At 56.2% G+C, this 18,246-nt stretch overlaps 1 protein-coding gene across 1 annotated transcript in view; it reads left to right on the top strand.

Moving 5' to 3' along the window:
- LOC128949486 (mitogen-activated protein kinase kinase kinase kinase 1-like) overlaps positions 1–18,246 on the top strand; it is a 124,350-nt gene that overhangs the window by 70,304 nt on the left and 35,800 nt on the right. Inside the window, 3 exon segments of the mRNA XM_054294342.1 lie at positions 14,004–14,103; positions 14,522–14,718; positions 15,627–15,764. Coding sequence (XP_054150317.1) covers positions 14,004–14,103; positions 14,522–14,718; positions 15,627–15,764 — 435 coding nt within the window.

Genomic DNA, 18,246 nt, shown 5'->3' with positions numbered 1-18,246 from the left:
CTCCCAGTCAGGCCCAGTATGGGGGATGATGTGCAAGGTGTGCTCACTGTGACACTCAGTTCCTTCCAGTATTAGTCCAGTCAGTCCCAGTATGATCCAAATTTGGCCCCAGTGTGCTCCCACTCTCTGCCAGAATGTACCAGTTTTGCTCTACATGGTTCCAGTTGCTCTCTTTCACCCTCATTTTCCTTCTTGTCACTCCCAGTATCTCCCAGGGTAGCCCAGTTCCCTCCACCATCTTTCCAGTTCCTTCCAGTATGATCCCATTTGCTCCCAAGCACTCCCAGTCAGCCTCAGTGTAGTGGCACTCACTGCCAGTATGATCCTAGCCATCCTCAGCACCATCCCAGTTCATCCCAGTATATCCCATTTACCCCTAACATGGTCTCAATTGCCCACTCCAGGCTCCTACTCACTCCCAGTTTCATCTCAGCATGATCCCAGTATGATGGCAGCATGGAGTCAGTACAAACTCAGTACATTCCCAGTATGATGCCAATAGGATGTCAATAGAAAGCCAGTAAAGTCCCAGTCACTCCCAGTATGATCCCAGAATGATCCCAGTGTCCATCAGCGCGATCACAGTCTGCCCTGGCATGGCAATATGATCCCAGCATAATGTCAATACAAACCTAGTACAGTCCCATCATGATCCCAGTACGATCCCAGTATGATGTCAGTACAAACCCAGTACAATCCCAGTATGATATCTGTACAAGCCCAGTACAGTCCCAGTCACTCCCAGTACGATCCCAGTCCAGCCCAGTCCCTGGCAGTGCTGCCACTGCTGGGATCCCCCAGCCCTGTGTGCGTTCCCCCCTGGCGGATGTGCCGAGAGGAGCCCCAAGGGCTGGCAGTGGCCAGGCAGGGTCCCCAGCAAGGCCCAGTTTGGATGTGCAGCCCCCAGTTTGCCCAGTTTGCCTCTCCTTTGGCCCGGGCCGGGTTCCCCCCGCCCGCAGCGGCTGGAGCAGCCGAGAGCCCCGCGCTGCCCATCCCGAACTGTCCCGGCTCCATCCCCGCTCCTGCCGCGGGATGCGAGGGCTGCGGGAACGGGGCAGCGAGGGTGTGGCTGGAGGTGGGAATAAGACACAGGGGGAGGAGGATTGCAGGGGATGGAAGGGGAGGAGTGAGAGGAAGAGGAAGAGGAGGGACAAAGGCAGATCGAGGCTGAGCCGAGGTAGGGAACCATGCAGTTGATCCCTGCCTGAATTCGCAGCCCCCAGCTGTGGGATCATTGCCCCCCCATCGCGTCGGTGAGCGGGGAGGGGGAGCTCGGCCCGGATATCCTGGGGGGTCCCTTGGTTGAGGTTTTTGGGGGGATGTTTGGAGAATGAAGAAGTCCAAGACTGAGCGGAAAAGGCCCCTTGGGGGGACATCGGGGGGTGGCGGTGGCGGCTGCCGGCAGAGCCAGCCTGGAGGAGCAGAGCCCTGTGTCCCCCAGGAGCCCAAAGTGGGGAGCCCAGAGAGGGGGGAGCGCCGCCATTGGCGGGAGCCTCAAGAGCCTGGAGAGGGGCAGGGGGGACTCCTTGGAGCCGCTGGAGCCCAGAGCAGAGAATGAGGGGAGAAGGGAGCCCGGGAGCCCAAACAGCCCTGGATCCCGAAATGGGGAGAGCGAAGCGGGGGGAGCTTTTGTGATTGCTGGGTCTGCCAGCAGCCTGGGCCGGGCGGGCACCGAGGAGAAGGGGGGGCCCCCAATCCAAGCGTGATCCCCAGCAGCTGGGACAGGGGGAACCCCCGAACACTAAGGGGAGGGACCAGGGATGGGGAACCCCTGGGAGGCTTTTTCCGGGCTGAATCTGGGTGTTTGGGAGGTTTTTCTGGAGCCCAGAGTGCCGGTGACTTGTAGAGATGGACTTGGGCAGAGGCACTTTCAAACTCACTGTGCTCATCCCTTGTTTTCCCCAAACCAGGATTTCCCATTGCCAGCTCCTGGGAGGCTGCGAGGAAGAGGAAGATGCCCCAGGACAATGAGGTAGGTGAGGAGGAAGTCAATGTCTCTGGAATGCTTAAAATCAGAGGGTTTTGGGAAAGCTGCGAAAGACAAGCCTCAGGGACATTAGAACTGATTTGAGCTTTGCAGCAGCCAATAGATTGATCAGCAGAAAAATTGTATAAGAAGTAGAAAGTAAGAAGAAATAGAACAATGGTCTGTGCATTAACACTTATCTAGAATAACTCCCTAACCTGCGGAAAAGTGTATCTAGCAAGATACTAGGAAGTTTCAAGCTTAATAATGGAGCTCTGTGTATTGTTTTTTAAGGCTTACAAGCAGGTATTGTATTTGAAATAAGCAAGCGTTGTTTTAACCGTCAATGTGCTTATAGTGCTTGGATGGAACTACTGTCAATATGCTTTTGCTTTGTGTGATTGGCCAAAAACCTTTTAAAGTAAGTTTTAACATGAAGTCCTTTGTCTGCTGCCTGTAAAGTGAGCTACTGCCATCTTCCCATTGTCATAAGCAAGTAATGAGACAGATGGTTGGAAAATCACACAGCTCAGGACGCATTCCCAGCAGTCCAGTCCTGTTTGTGATTTGCGCACAGCCCCGAGCTGGCGATGAGTGCCCCTTTCCCCTCTGTGCTGCTCCATTTCCCAGCCCAGCACGGCCCCTGGCTGCAGCTCAGCCCTGGGGGGATCTCCTTGCCCTTGCCTGTGGCACGGAGGCAAATCCCATCCTGTCCTTGTCCTTCCTCCCCCAGAGCAGGAGCTGAGCATGGAGAGCAGGGAGGACAAATGCCCGCGGCAGAACCTGGTGGCAGAGGCCGTTTTGAGCGGCTCCACGGCGCAGGAAGCCAACGGGGAGGAAAAGCCCCGGAGATGCTGCACGAGGAGGGGCTGCAAACGCAGCCGGCGGGGATCTGAGGGGGAAAGAGCCAGCCTGGGCCGGGAAGGCGGCCGGAGACGGAGCCAGAGCTCGGAGCTGGTGCTCCAGGAGCAGCTCCATGATGAGGAGAAGCCCCACACGTGCGTGGAGTGTGGGAAGAGCTTCAGGCAGAGCTCCCACCTGATCAGGCACCGTGGGATCCACACTGGGGAGAAGCCCTACGAGTGTCCCCAGTGTGGGAAGAGCTTCAACCTGAGCTCCCACCTTATCAGGCACCAGAGGACCCACACTGGAGAAAGGCCGTACAAGTGTTCTGAGTGTGGGATGTGCTTCAGCCAGAGCTCCGGCCTGATCCAGCACCAGAGGACCCACACTGAGGAGAGGCCCTACGAGTGTTCCAAGTGTGGGAAGAGGTTTAAGACCAGCTTCCATCTCCTCCAGCACTATCGGAGTCACAGAGAGGAGAGGCCTTTCCAATGCCCCGACTGCGGGAAGGGATTCAAGCACAACTGCCACCTCATCAGACACCGGCGCATCCACACTGGGGAGAGGCCCTACGAGTGTGATAAATGCAGGAAGAGGTTTAAGACCAGCTCCCATCTCCTCCTGCACTATCAGAGTCACACAGAGGAGAGGCCCTTCCGCTGCCCCGACTGTGGGAAGGGATTCAAGCGGAACTCCACCCTTGTCAAGCACCGGCGCATCCACACTGGGGAGAGGCCCTGCGAGTGTCCCCAGTGTGGGAAGAGCTTCTCACAGAGCTCTCACTTGACCCAACACCAACGGAGGCACCGGTAAGGGAAGCCCTGCGAGTGCCCCGAGTGCGGGCAGAGCTTCGTGCGCTGCTCCAGCTCCATCCCCCACTGGAGGAGGCACTTTGGGCACAGCTCTGGTCACTCACATTCCCTGTGATCCATGTTGGGAACACACCTGGCTGCTTCACCTTTTGGTTTGGCCTCTGCTTCACCTTCAGTCTTTAAGAACACCCAAAACTGGGTTAAATGAAGGAAATTCATCGAATATATCATACCTTGCATAATTTCTCAGTTGTTTTAGGGGGAGTTTAGGATTTGGGGACAGGTTCTGTGTGGAGTGCTGCTGTTGCTAAGAGGCAGGAATTTGATCTCACCCTTCTTGTGTTGCTAAGAACTCCTCCCCTGACCCCAACCCCAACTCCACCCGTTGGCATACCCTATTAAAACTCCATGGCCCTTCCTGTGCCCTGTCTTTGGGGGTTAAGAAATGGATTCCCAAAGGATCAGCCCTATTCCTACTGGATTCCAAAGGATTAGCCTCATTCTCCACTGGATTCCTAGAGGACAAAGCTTTTCCCAGTGGATTCCCAGGGATCAGCCCTTTCCCCGCTGGATTCTTAGAGGATTAGCCTTTTTCTGACCAGATTCCAAAAATTTCAGCTTTTCCCACTGGATTCCCTGAGGATAAATATTTGCCCACTGGATTCCCACAGGATCAGCCTTTTTCACTGGACTCCCAGAGGATTCTGACTGTGTCACTGTTTTTTTTTGTTTTTACTACTGCATTTGTATTTTTAATTTTTCCTAATAAAGAACTGTTATTTCTACTCCCGTATCTTTGCCTGAGAAACCCTTAATTTCAAAATTAATTAATGTCGTCATCATCATCATCATCATCAAAGGGAGGGGATTTACATTTTCTATTTCAGTGGAGACTCCTGAAATAGGGAGACACCCCCAAGGCTGGGCCATGTAAAATAGTTCCTGAAATATGTAGATTAGTTTATGGATATGCATGAGGGTCTATGAATATGCAACAGGCTGATGTAGTTAAACCAGATTAATTAAGGGGTGTCTCTGAAAATAACTGGGGGGTCTTGGTGGCCATAACAACCTTTGCTTTACGGTCCTTTTCTCCCATTACATCAGCCTGTTGCATATTAATAGGCTTTTCGCGTATCCATAAACTACTTTACATATTCCAGGAACAAAATTGGCTTCATCCTGTTTGGGGGTCCCATCCCCCTCCCAGCTCAATTTTGGGGTCCCACCCCCCTCTTTTCCCCGCTCTCCCTCCCCTTTCCGATCGTTCCCCCAATCCCCTCCCCCGTGTTTGGTTTTGGGGGCTCCAGGCCCTTCCTGCTCCGTTTTAGGGTCCCGACCCCATTTTGGATATTTTTGGGGTCCCCAGCCCATCCCCAGGATCCCATTCCCCCACCCACCAAATTCCGCTCCTGGCAACTGATGAGTCATCAGCGAGACACGCTCTGATTGGCTGGAAATTACACCCTTCCACTTCCCCCGCGATCTCTGAGTATTTACCGCAGTGAAAGGCCTTAGTGTTTACCGGGCAAGTGATGAGTCAGAGTCGGGTCGGGCGCTGATTGGCTGAAAATCGCTGAGGGGGGCCAGTGCTCCGAGTTTCTCCCCAGCAAGTGGATCGTCATCAGTGCCGCGCGTTCTGATTGGTCGGGATCTGTTTATGGGTGGGGACCGGAGGAACTGGGGTTTCTTGGGGTTTCTTTGGGTTAATTTAGGGTTTGTTTGGGGTTTATTTGGGGCTATTTATGGACTAATTGGGGTTTCTCTTTGGTTTTACTTGATTTATTTCTTTTTATTTGGTGTTATTTGGAAGTATTTTGGTTTGTTTGGGTTTATTTGGGCATCTTTGGAATTATTTGGGGTTCTTGGGAGTTATGTTGGATAACATGGGGTTTTTTTAGGTGTACTGGAAATCATTTGGGGGTCTTTGAGTTTAATTTGGTTGTTTTTGTTTGTTTTTTTGGGGGTTATTTGGATTTTTTTGGGGGTTATTTGGGGCATTTTCAGGTATTTGGGTTTTTTTGGGTGTTCTTTGGGGTTTATTTCGAGTGTTTTGGGGTTATTTAGGTTATTTGGGGTCATGTGGGGTCAAAAAACCCGGGAATGTTTCTCCTGTAAAAAAACGGGAATTTTTCATGAAAAATCTGAGAGTTTGTCCCCAAAAAACCGGGAAAGTCCTTTAAAAAATCCCAGACTTTTCCCAGCCAATAGCAGCGCGCCCCACCCCAAACCATCCAATCACCCCTCTTCATCTCCCAAACCAACGAATCGTGGCGCACCCCACCCCAAACCAACCAATCACCGCGGGTATTCCCTCAGGAACACCGGTCTTACCGTGCGCGGATCCAACCAATCACCGCATGCCTCCCCACCGCCCGCCTCTCGCGCGCCGAATCAACCAATCACCGCAGGTCTCCCTCAGCTACTCCCGCCTCTCTCGAGCTGAACCAACAAATCACCGCGCGCCTCCCCTCGGCAAAGCCCGCCTCCCTCGCCCCTCTCCTGTCAATCACCGCGCCCTCTATCAAACCAACCACTCACCGGGCGTCTCCCCTCAGCAACTCCCGCCCTCCCCGCCCCTCCTCAACCAATCGGAGCCGAGCCCAAAGCAGCGCCCCCTGACCACGGGCCGGGCATGGAGCGGGCGCCCCCTCCCCCCGCTCCCCCGAGACCCCCTCAGGGACCCCCGGGAGCCGCCCCGGGCTCGGGCGGGTCCTGCGGGAGGCGCTGGAGAGAGCGGGGGAGGCGCTGGGAGAGGACGGGGGGCTCTGGGAGCTGCTGAGGAGGCGCAGGGACAGGTGAGGGGTCCTGGAGGGGTCGTGAGGGGAATTTGGGGAGGGGTCTTGAGGATGTTTGGGGGGGGATTTGGGGAGGGTCTGGGGGGAACTTGAGGGGGTTTTAGCAGGGTCTGGGGGTGCTGGGGGGGAATTTGGGGAGGGGTCCTCGGGGGGTGTCACAATCCGTCCTCATGGACGGGTTTCGTGATGGTTCATGGATTTGATCTCAGGGTGCAAAAAGAACCGACACAGGACAAGGGGGTTTGCAATGATAATCCAAACAAATGCACCTTTATTGAAGGAGCACAGCAAAATGCGATAGAGGGATTAAGGGAGAGAAAAAGATGGGGGAAGAGAGAGGGAATAGGGCTGCCAAATGTAGAGACAAAGTCCTTTGGTCCAGTCCAGTCAAGGATCCGCCTGTTGCGTCGGGGAGATCTCGAAGTCTCTCGCTAACTCAGAGGTTTTTATTATGATAACTCTATTGGAAATTACGAGAGGGGGGATACAGATACAATAAGGAACAGATGTAACTGGTAGTCCATGCTCTCAGCAGTAAACGAGAGCAATTGTCTTCTTGGTCCAGCGGTCACAACCTGCAGGCAAACATCTCGCTTTGGCCAGCTTGCCTCCCCCACACACCTGCCCCGGGCTGGGGGTTTCAGTGCCAGTCCTTGGAAGGAGCAGAGGGGCCTTTTCACATGGGGGTTCCATGTCTCAGTCCTTGATGGAGAGGCTCCTTCCATCTCAGTCTGTCTGTCACGGTGGTTGTAAAACAGGTGAGGGTCTTCTGTGGGGGGACCACCTGAAACTCAGGAGAAGTCCAGCCAGGCCGAGAGGTGGGACAGCTCCCAAGGCTGTTGTTGCGAAAAGGGCACGGTGCTCCCTTCTTGTCCTTGGGCTCAGTGTAGCATACAGCAAACAACACCTGTGAGAACAATGGCTTAGCAATGCTCTCAGATCTAGGGCGTTGTTGGCATGTGACTTTCTCCTTTGGAGCCAGAGATTTAAGACAGGGGTGGTCTTTTCTTAGTGGCCCCCAAATGACGATCCTGAGGCAGACGAGGGAAAATTCGGAACCCACTCTTACACCAATATAAAATTATTTTTTAAATTATATAAATTTAAGTTGTATGGTGTTTTCATAAAATAAAATAACATTTTATTAAAATTAAAAACTATTATTTTAAATTAATTAGCTATTCTTAACAAGGGTTGAGCTCTCCCTCCCTGCTCAGTGCAGGATGTAGGGAGGGGGCAATGCTGACGGGGCCGGGGGGGCTGCAGCTCTGGGGGTGTGGAAAAACGGCGAGGTTCTGGTGCTGCTGCTCTTCTTCCTCTTCTTCTTCTTTCCAGTTCCTCCTTCCCTCACCTCCTCCTCATTTCTTATCCTGCCTCCTTCTCCTGCTCTCTCCGGCCTTTCTCCTGATCCTTCCTCTTCCTCTTCCTCCTCCTCCTCCTCCACATCCTCTTCCCGCCCCCCCCGGCCCAGCCCCCACCCTTTGTCCCCCTCCGTCTTTCCACACCCCTCCCCACCGCCCCCCAATAAACGGCCCCGGGCCCAACTGGGAAGCTTTACTGGGAGCACTGGGAGCAGGCACTGGGCGGGGGCAGAGCGCCAGCGGGGCTGGGGGGGACACGGGACCCCCCCAAAATCAGCGGAGCGGGGACGGAGCAGGGGGGTCCCGGCCGGGCCCGAGCCCACGGGGAGGGGCTGCGGCCGCCGCCGGCTCAGGAGCTCTGTGGGCAGAGAAAAGGGGGTGACACCGGGCTGGGGGCCCCGGCGGGAGCGCACACGCTCCGCCACGGGGGGGACGCCACCCCCGGCACCCGCCCTGACCTTCTTGCGCAGGGAGAAGCCGAGCCCCAGCGCCAGGAAGACCAAGCCCAAGACGAAGGCCCCGATTCCCGTCAGCATCTTGCTGCGGGCGGCGTCCGGCGGCATCTCTGGGGGGTCCGCAGGGCTCAGCACCCCGAAAACCTCTCACCGACACCCCGAGCCTCTTCCAGGGCCCTCCCTGTGGCCCCCAGCCCAGCCAGGATCCCCTGAAACCTCCCCCCGATCCCTCTTTGGCCTGGCCAGGAGCCACCAAAGCCCCTCCCGTCCCTCTCAGCATCCCACAGCCCCCTCCCAGGTGCCCCCAGTGCCCCAGGAGCCCCAAAGCCTCTCGCAGTCCCTTGGCAGCCCCAGCAGGACTCAGCCAGAGCCCTCCCAGGCTGTGCCCAGCACAACCGAGCTCATGGCGAGCCCCGCTTTGCCATCGCCGATCTCCTTCCAGCCCCTCGGGGCTCACTGCGATCCCTCCCAGTCACACCCAGCACCCCCAAACTCCCTCCCAGTCACACCCAGCGCCCCCAAACTCCCTCCCAGTGCCCACCAGGACCCCCCCAAGCCCATCCCACCCTCCGCAGCATCCCCCAAACCCCTTCCCAGCCCTTGCCCAGCCCCCAGCCCCTCTCCCAGTCCCAGCCCGGCTCTCTCCAGCTCCCTCCCAGTGGCTCCCAGCACAGCCCAGTGGCTCTGCCAGCGCCCCCATGGGCTCCCCCGTACCCCAGTGCCGCCTCAGGGGCTGCTCCAGGCTGACGTGCTCCACCTGGCAGCTGTAGCTGAGCCCGCGCCGGGGCGGCTTTTCCAGCAGCACCAGCAGCTGGTAGGTCCAGTCCCCGTTGGGGAGCACGTCGGTGGCCACCACGTGCTCCGAGAGCTCCTGCTGGCCCTGGAACCACCTCACCTGGATGGCAGCAGGGTAGAAATCCATCACGGAGCAGAGCAGGCGGCCGGGGCCGGGCTGGGAGCTCGAGGGGGGCACCAGCGAGATGGACACGCTGAGGGGCACTGGGAGAGAGAGAGCGGGGACACACTGGGATCAGCTGCGGGGCGCTGGGAGAGAGAGGGGAGGGCTGGGCTGGGCTGGAGAGGGACTGGGAACGGACTGAAATGGACTCGGAGTGACAGGGAATGGATTGGGGAATGTGGTGGGAGGGACTGGGAATGGGCTCGGATGAATTGGGAATGTGCTGGGAGGGAGTGGGAGAGACTGGGAGGGAGTTAGGTGACACAGAGAGATGGGAAGGAATGAGGGAACTGGGAGAGAGGGTGGAGGTCTGAGAGTGAACTGTGAATGAACTGGGAAGAGACTGGGAATGGACTGGGAGAGACTGGGGAGGAACTGGGCATGGTCTTGGAGGGACTGGAATGGCACTGGGAGGGATCTTGGATGAACTGGGAGGAACTGGGTATGAAGTGCGCGGCACTGGGAGGTCGAGTCCGGCGCGAGGCACTCGGCGCTGCGGGTCTGCCTGGCAACAGATGAGTCATGAACTGGATGCGATCTCATTGGTTGCCAAGCGTCAACTTTACGGGTCGCTGAAATGGACGCGCGGGGGGGCACTGGGCGGGACTGGGAGGATCTGGAGACCCCGGGGGTCGGCACAAGGAGGGCTGAGGTCTCTGGGCCGATGCCCATGGAGATTTTGAGGGGCTCCAGGGTCACTGGCAGGGCAGGCCCCGAGGGGACGCGCTCTGCCTCGCGCTCACCTCGGCGCTCCGTGAGGAACGGGGTAAAATTCTTGTACCAGCACGGGCAGAACCAGTCCACCGCAGTCCGTCTGTCCTCCATGAATACCGCGTTGCTGTTCCAGCGCTTGGCCAACTTCTCCCCATAGGGGGTGAACCCCACAAAGTGCCCCACGTCGCTGTCGAACATTATGAACTGATCCCGGTTGTAGATGGATCTCTGGACGTACCTCACCTTCTCCGTGCCGTTAATGAAGTAACACTCGGACTTGGTCATCCTTTGGAACACCCCTGTGTGTGCAGAACATAGATCGGGGGGTGCCTCTCCAACACCCTCCCCCAGAACCCCCAGAGCTCCGGGCCCACCCCGGATCCCCATTCCGCACCCCCTGTGGCCCTCGGCCGCCATGGGACCCTCCTGCCCGCGCTGCCGCTTCCTCTTTGCCGCCCTTCCCCCATTTCCCCTTCCACATCCTCTCCCCTCCCACCCCCGGCCGCTCCCCAAATCACTTTGGGGTGCCATTTCTGCATTTTCCCAGAAATTCCCCAAACCCCAGGCCCCATTGCGATCAGTTTTGAGGCTCCCCCCTCCGCTTTTGCCCGCTTCCCCACCCTCTCCCACCCCTCCCCTCCCGCTCTCCCTTTGGGGGGGTCCCTTCCTCCTCCCCCTCCATTCCGGGCTCCCCCCTTCGCCCCCTTTTCCCCCTTCTCCCCCCCGTCCCAGCGCCTCCCGCCCCCCCGCTCACCCGAGAGCTCCGCGCCCGCAGCCGGGGGGGCTCCCAGCACCACCAGTGCCACCAGCAGGGCCCCAGCTGCCGCCCCTCGCCCCATGGCCGAGGCCGGGCAGGGAGCAGCAGCCCCAAAGCAGCCGCGCTGCGCTGGGAGCGCCAGTCCGGAGCAGGGCGGGCTCGGCAGCGCCGCGCGCTCTCATTGGCTGCCGCCGCTTGGGGGCAGCGATCGGCCACGGGCTCTGCCCGGCAACCGATGAGGCAATCCAACGCACCGACCGCTCATTGGCTAAGCCTCCTCCTGCCTGCGCTGCCATTGGCTGAGGCCTTTCCGGGACGCGGCAGCCCCGGGCTGGGGGTTTTTTGGGCAGGGGGAACCTTGGGGCGCTGGGCAGGTGGGAGCTCAGGTGAGCCCAGCAATGCCGGCCCAGGTGCGCGGCATCTCAGGGCTGCCCGTGGCGAGCGGTGACGCTGGCCCGATGCCAGGCACCCCCAGAGCAGCTCTGTCCCTGCCCCCCGCAGCCGCACAGGGACAGAAAATGGAACCGAGGGTTTCTGCGTGGGGACAAGGACCGGGAGAGATCCCTCAGCAAATCCCGCACGGGCACAACAGATCCGGCCTGGACACACAGAGGGAATTTATCGCCAACCAAATCATAGCAGCACAAGGAGAAGGGAAAGAAATCTCTCCAACACCTTCCCCCTGCCCAACACTGATCAGCCAGAACAGGGGTCACCAGGGCTCTGCCCAACGGGGCTCACTGTGGATCATCCAGCGCGGATCCTCCCATGGGGGATGGAGCTGGAGCAGCGCACGAAGCTCTTCCCACACTCGGGACACTCGCAGGGCCTCTCCCTGGTGTGGAAGTGCTGGTGAGTGACGATCTCTGAATCCCACCTGAAGCTCTTCTGACATTCCGAACACTCCTAGGGCCATTCCCCACTGTGGATCTTGTGGTGCTTGCTGAGGTCAGAGGTCCCACTGAAGCTCTTCCCACATTCCTCACACTCACAGAGCCTCTCCCCAGTGTGGATGTTCAGGTGTTCCATCAGGGTGGAGCTGGAGCTGAAACCCTTCCCACATTCCAAGCACTTGTGGGACTTCTCCCTGCCATGAGGCTTCTCCACCAGCTCTGAGCTCTGGCTGCATCTCCGGCCACCTTCCTGCCTTAGAGGGGCTCTTTCCTCCCCACAGCTCCCTGGGCTGGGTTTGCAGCCCCTCCACGTGAGGGATCTCTGGGGCTTTTCCTCCTCCTCCATCTGGCCATAGCTTGGGAATTACAAACCCTGGTTTGGGGGAAACCAAGGTGGGAGCACCTTGGAGTAGAGGCCCCTCCTGGCCAGGTCCATCTCTGGAACTCAGCAGGAGTCTTGTGTCCATGAAAATCTCCACACATCAATATTTAGCCTGAAAAAACTCTCCCAGGAGCTCCCTATTGCTGATCTCTCCACTTTTGGGGTTCCAGAGGTTTCCTTTCCTTGGGATCACAGGGGTCCAATGGTTCCAGGGGTTCTTCATTCTCCGGCGTCCTGCTTAGGGATGATCCAGGGGCTTTTGGGGGTCCATGAGGTCCCTTCTACCCTGATGTTCTACTTTGAGATCCCAGGGGTCCCTCCTCTCCAGGCTCCCCCTCTTTCCAGTCTGCCGGGGTCCCCCTGCTCTGGGATTGCCCCTCTCTGCTCTCCCCACTCTGGGGGTCCCAGGGGTTCCCCTCCTCTGCTCTCCCGGGGGTCCCCAGGACCAATATCCTCCCCTGCCCATACTGGGCAATGGCCTTGTGGGCCCCCAAAGATCCCCCAAGGGGCTCAGCTTTGGGCTCCTGCAAGATCCAAACATACACACACAGAGAAAAAAACCTCCCAGAGACACCAGATGATATTTGGGGTCAATTCCACAACCTGCAAGCTCCAAACACACCCCAATAAAAAACCCTCTCAGGGACCCCCCCGATGAATTTGGGATGAGCTCCCCCTCCCCGCTCACCAGCAGGGCGAGCTGGGGGCGATGGTCCCGCGGCTGCGGCCACAGGGGGCACTGGAACCTCCTGTTCCTCGTGTTCCTGCTCCTGCTCCTCCTCTTCCCGCTCCTCCTTTTCCTCTCTCTGTCCCTCCTCCTCCTCCTTCCTAACCCCACCTCCTCCCCAGTTCCTGCCTTCTGTGTATTTAGAGTGGGGAACCTTGCTCGTTTTTAGAACTAGAACAAAGATCCCAGACGGAACAAGGCTTGCTGCTTTTAGTCAGAAGTATCAGTGACTAAAGGTCACGTTGCCTTTGGTTTGGTGCGTCCTTGTTCCTCCTCAGTGTTCAGGCTGGGCTGTGGGGTGTCCTTGTTTGCTGCATTTTCCGAGTTCCTCTTGCACCCTTTGGGCCATGGGCTGTGTCCTGGGAGGGTTCTTTGTGCTCCTTTGTGACACAGGAGAACCTTCCAGGCGGTTTCTGTGTGAGCTGCTGCTGGGATGTCACAGGAACAGCGCCACGTCCCCGTGGTGTTCCCGTTGCTGTGGGACACGGAGGCCTCAGTGCCCAGAGTGGCTCTGGGCTCGTTGCTGGAGGATCCTCCTGCCCGAGGCATTCTCAGCAGCCAGCCCAGCCCTGACCGGTGTCCTTCTGTGCTTGCAGGTGTTATGTTTGCCCAATAATCCCATCATAAAAAAACCCCAAATAATATTTAAGGTAGCAGCAATTTTAATTAAATAGTTTAGCAAATATATAAATAAGGGATAATATGGTTCAAATAATAGCGCATAAGCAAAAACAACCGCGGGGTACGGAGGGCAGGGTTCAATGACCCTTGCCACTTCACGTACAAGTTTGCCAAGTGAAAGTCGCCCCTTATATGCCATGTGTCAATGCCATCTCCTCCTATTTTTGGTTCGTCACTTTTCTGTCTCCGCCCTCCTCACCACCTTTACCACGCATGCGCCACCACTCGGTTTGGTGGTCGCACAAGTCTTTGGAGGTCGTCTCTGATGAAGGCCATATAGTCTTCTTCATTGTCCTTTAATTCACCTTTGGGTTACACATGCGCACCAAGCCAGTATAATGTAAGCCAAAACTAAGATATTACTACATTTTAGCATCAAAGCAATAAATCTCTTATAGCGGGCATTTTCCTGGGACCCAACAAGATGTTCACTTCTCTCAGTTAATTTTTAGTAACTGTTATCTCTTGCTTTTTCCTCCTATCCTTGAACATCTGCCAGGAGAGGGGAGTAGAGCTCCCCCTCTCCCTTTCTTCTTTGGCATTACAACTTTTAACTGTTTTATTATTTCCAAATATTAATTACTGTATCAATATTGATGACTGTTTCAATTTTATCAGCACGAATCATACCTATTTACCACATTGTTCTCTCTCAGTGTGTGCAGGACCTGGATTTCCTCCATTCCAAGCGGGTGATCCACAGGGATCTGAAGAGCTCCAACATCCTCCTGGGCACGGACGGCTCTGTCAGGCTGGGTGGGTGTTCCTGGCCAGGCACGGCGCTCCCGGGCTGCGGGTGTGGGGCTGCTTCCCAGGGAGGGCCAGAGCCCCACAAGGGCTGCTGGGGGCACTGCCCGGCCCCTGCTGCTAGCTGAGAGCGGCTGCCCCTGCAGAGAGCTCAGCAGAGGAGCAGGGTGCCAGCAGTGCCTTTGCTCTGCCTATGGCCCTGCCAGAGGGGCAGCAGTGGGAATCTAAAGCTCCAAGGGAATCAGTAAAAGCCACTGCATGAAAGCTGACGGTTTCTTGAAGGGTCCAGTTCCATCTTTCCTTGGCTACAGCCCTGAGGGCTTTTCCAGCTGACTTCACTACTGCACTCTCAGACTGAGACTGGGGAATCTTGGTGCTTGGTTTCCTCATTCCAGCTGCCTTTGACAGGGTTTGTTTCTGTCCTCAGCTGATTTTGGCCTCTGCGCTCAGCTCAGCCCTGAGCAGGACCAGCGCAGCTCCATGGTGGGCACTGCTCACTGGATGGCCCCAGAAGTTGTGACCAGATCTCCTTATGGCCCCAAGGTGGACATCTGGGCCTTTGGCACTGTGACCATCGAGATGGTGGAAGGAGAACCTCCTTACTTCAGGGAAACGGCGGCCATGGTAAGAGGCAAATTCTGCAGTGGCTGCAGAGGCCTGTGAGCACAGGGGGACCCTGCACTGGGAGCAGCAGCTGGAGGTTTCTGCACATGAGAAGGGAATTCCCAGAGGACTCCAGCCTCAGCACAGATGAATATTCTTCAGTCTCCAGCAACAATTTGCTTTGGGATTTATGTTTTTGCAGCTCATCTGGCTGTGAGGATGACCTGGAAATGTGAAGCAAGTGCATCAGGTCTAATGTTACCTTGCAAGAAAACCCCAAACCACCCCCAAATCCCAGCCCCAAACACAACAAGGTTTCTGCAGGAGCTTCTAAAAAACATTTTGCAAGATGATCTCCCCCCTGATTCTTCTCACAGGGAAACTTGTTGAGAACATGAAGATGATTGTTTAACATCCCCATAGTCTGACATATTTCTTTCCTAGTCCAAGCTACTTTCTCTGTGTCACCAAGCCTGAGCTTTCAGCATCACAAACCTCCTGTTTCTTGCCTGGCAGTTTCTGGGATGGGGCATCAGGAATGCATTTACTTGAGTGTCAGTGGCACTGCAGAGAGCACTTGATGTAAGAATCCTCTGAAATAACACAGGCAGACCACACTGACTCTGGAAAATGGCCTGTAAAGCTGGTGTCCATGTTTGGAGAAGCAAAATGTGCTATTTCTGATGGAGGTTCCTACTGACAGAGTCAGCCAATGAAACTGGTTCTCAAGGTGAGATCATTTGGATGTTGCAGTGGCTGTGGCAGCCCCAGGGTTTGGGTTTTTGGCTGGCATAGCAAAATGAGCTCTGAGCAGCATCTGTGGCAGGGAGGAAAGTGCCCCTGGAGCTGGGGCTGAGGCCCCGGGGTGGATGTGAGCCCGTGTGGGTGTGAAGGGAGCTGGCAGAGCGCTGAGTTTGCTTTCCCTGCAGGCTCGCGCTCTGATCCGGCAGAACGGGACCCCGCAGCTGCAGGAGCCCCGGCGCCTGTCGGCTCTGCTGCGGGACTGCCTCGAGTGCAGCCTGGAGACGGACGAGGAGCGGCGCTGGGCTGCCCAGGAGCTGCTGCAGGTGAGGGCCAAGGGCTGCAGGGGAAGCAGCAGCGCCAGGGAGGGGTTTTCTTGTGGGGCCCCCTCCGAATGTCTCCAGTCTGGCTGCGTTCCACACGCAGAGCAAGCAGAATCCTCACCTGCCGTGGCTTGGCAGCTCCTTTGGAGCTCATCTGGGCCTGGTGCCCCACAGCGAGCAGGGACATCTTCAAGCAACTCAGGGGGCCCAGAGCCCTGCCTGACCTGAGGTTGGATGGTTCCAGGGAGGAGGCACCTCCCACATCTCTGGGCACCTTCTGTCAGTGTTTCCCCACTCTGCTGGTTAAAAAATTCTTCCTTAGATCTAATATGAGCCTGCTTCCCCCTCCTGAATTTCAAACCATTTCCCTTTGTCCTGTTGCAACAGAGCCTGTGAGGAACTTGACTCTGGAAAGTAACAGTTCATTTCTTTCCTTTGTATCCTTTGGGCAGCACCCATTTTTATCATCAGCCAAGCCTCTCTCCAGCCTGACCCCTCTGATCACTGCAGTGAAGCAACTGAGGGAGCAGCGGAGGAGATGAAGCCCTTGAGGACAGCTTTCAGTTACAGTAGTTAGGTCAACTAGTTAGTTATGGTAGTTAGCACTAGTAGGTAGTTTATGGTAGTTGGCACTGGTAGTTAGTTATGGTTCTTATGACAGCCTGTTTGTTATGGCAGTTTTTTGAATAAAAACTCTCTTAACCCTCAACTGCCTTGCCGTGTCCCTTCCTTCTCCCGCTGTGCCTCAGCTGCCCGGAGCAATGTGAGGGGAGAGCGGGCCCAGCCTGGCCCAGAGCTGAGCCCCAGCAGAGCCCTGGCAGAGCCCAGAGCAGCCTCGGCACCTGCAGAGTCAGCCTGGAAGGAGGCGCTTGGAGCCTTCTCGGCTGCACCCGGCTCTTGGTTACAAACTGGGTGTGCTGGAAAATGCCACCGGCTCTGCACGAGGGCAGAAGGGGCCCGGGGAAGGCCCAAGTGCTCCATGCAAGGGAAAAACCTCCCCTGGGTCTGTTATAAATAACTGGGTAATGTTGGCTTTTGCTATTATGTATTGACTTCTGCAAATTTTTCTTAATCACACTGATTTTGATAGAGTACAATTTTGTCGTGGTTTCACTGACAGGAAGTAGGGGTTTTTTTTTGGGATATGCTGTGGTTACCAATATATGCTCAGGTTTTGACATTGGCACCTGATGTAGCCACTGAGGTTCGGAGACACCTCTGAGAACACACAGGGGTTAAAAACCAGAGCTGCTCCTCTGGGAAGCTCTCTTGGGACTTTGAGGGAAAGTGGTCGAATCTCCCTCCCCCGTCCAGCTGCTGCTGCTGGGCGGGGGAGGGGCAGCCATGTGGTAGGCCTGGGCCTGGACAGAGATGGGAGGTGAGGAGGCCCTGGAGGATGGAATGGTGAAGGAGCACCAAGAGACATCAGGCAGCCACCCCCCACCCCCCCCCTGCAGGGCAGAGAGAGAGCGAGAGAGCCGGCATCTGAATTTGATAGCGGTGCCAGCCCAGGAGGAGAAGGGGGGGGTGCGGCGAGAAGGTGCCCGGCAGGGCAGCGTGGGAGTTCTGGAGCTCCAGACAGGCATGAGACTGAAATTTTTAACCCTTTTCTTGCATGATAGAAACCTTGCAAATGCTGGTCCTCCTGGAGCTTAATGAGAAGAGAGATAAGAGATGAGATAAGAGGGGATGGGCCACAAGGGAAGTGCAGAAGACTCTTGAGTGCGGGGGAGAGATGACGGAGTGGCCTTTTGGCTGGACTTTTCTTGTGTGGCCATAGATGGAACCATTTTTTTCCTGTGACACAGAGACTGCATTTAGGGGGAGGGAGTGCCTCAGAACCAGGAGGGTTCAGTGTGGGTACCCCTCAGCCCCAGGGATGCAAAAAATTTGGGGGGGACAGATGTCCCCAAGGAGAGACTCTGCCTTTTTGGAGTGAGACAAGGCATCCTTGAAAGACAACCCTAGAAGCAGCTCTGGTCCATGCACAGTGGTGAGAGCACGGGGCATGGAAGGAAGGTGTCACGATGGCAAAGGATTTTCCGGGCGGTGCTGAGTGACATGGAAGCACACGAGGTTTCAGCGTGTTTCCAGGGGAAGCCTATGGTGCAAGAAGGACTCCTCTCCTCTTGATGAATTGAAGATTGAGTATTCTAAAGGGTGGTGCCGGACTGAGAGTTGGTGATTTGGGGGGAATGTATTGCATTGGGAAGTTTGCTGGGTGGGAGGAGGAAAATGCTTTTGTAAAGTTTTCGTTTTCCTTGTGTTTTTTTTTTTTCTTTTCTTGTAGCTTACTTAATAAAGTTTTCTTTATTTCTAAGCAGGAGCCTGCTTTGCTTATTCCTGGTGACATCTCACAGCAGACACCAGGGAGAGGGTATTCTCATGGGGGCACTGGCATTGTGCCAGGGTCAAACCATGACACATGGGAAGGTTGAATGGGAAACCCACTTCTGTCCTGGCAGCACGGGTGCATCAACTCAAG

This window comes from Melozone crissalis, unplaced genomic scaffold, assembly GCF_028551555.1.
Source record: "Melozone crissalis strain CALT ecotype California unplaced genomic scaffold, PUWL_Pcris_2 ptg000244c_1, whole genome shotgun sequence".
Classification (NCBI taxonomy): Eukaryota; Metazoa; Chordata; class Aves; order Passeriformes; family Passerellidae; genus Melozone; species Melozone crissalis.
The sequence above is the reverse complement of the archived record's forward strand: the minus strand, read 5'-3'. Positions and strand labels throughout refer to the sequence as shown.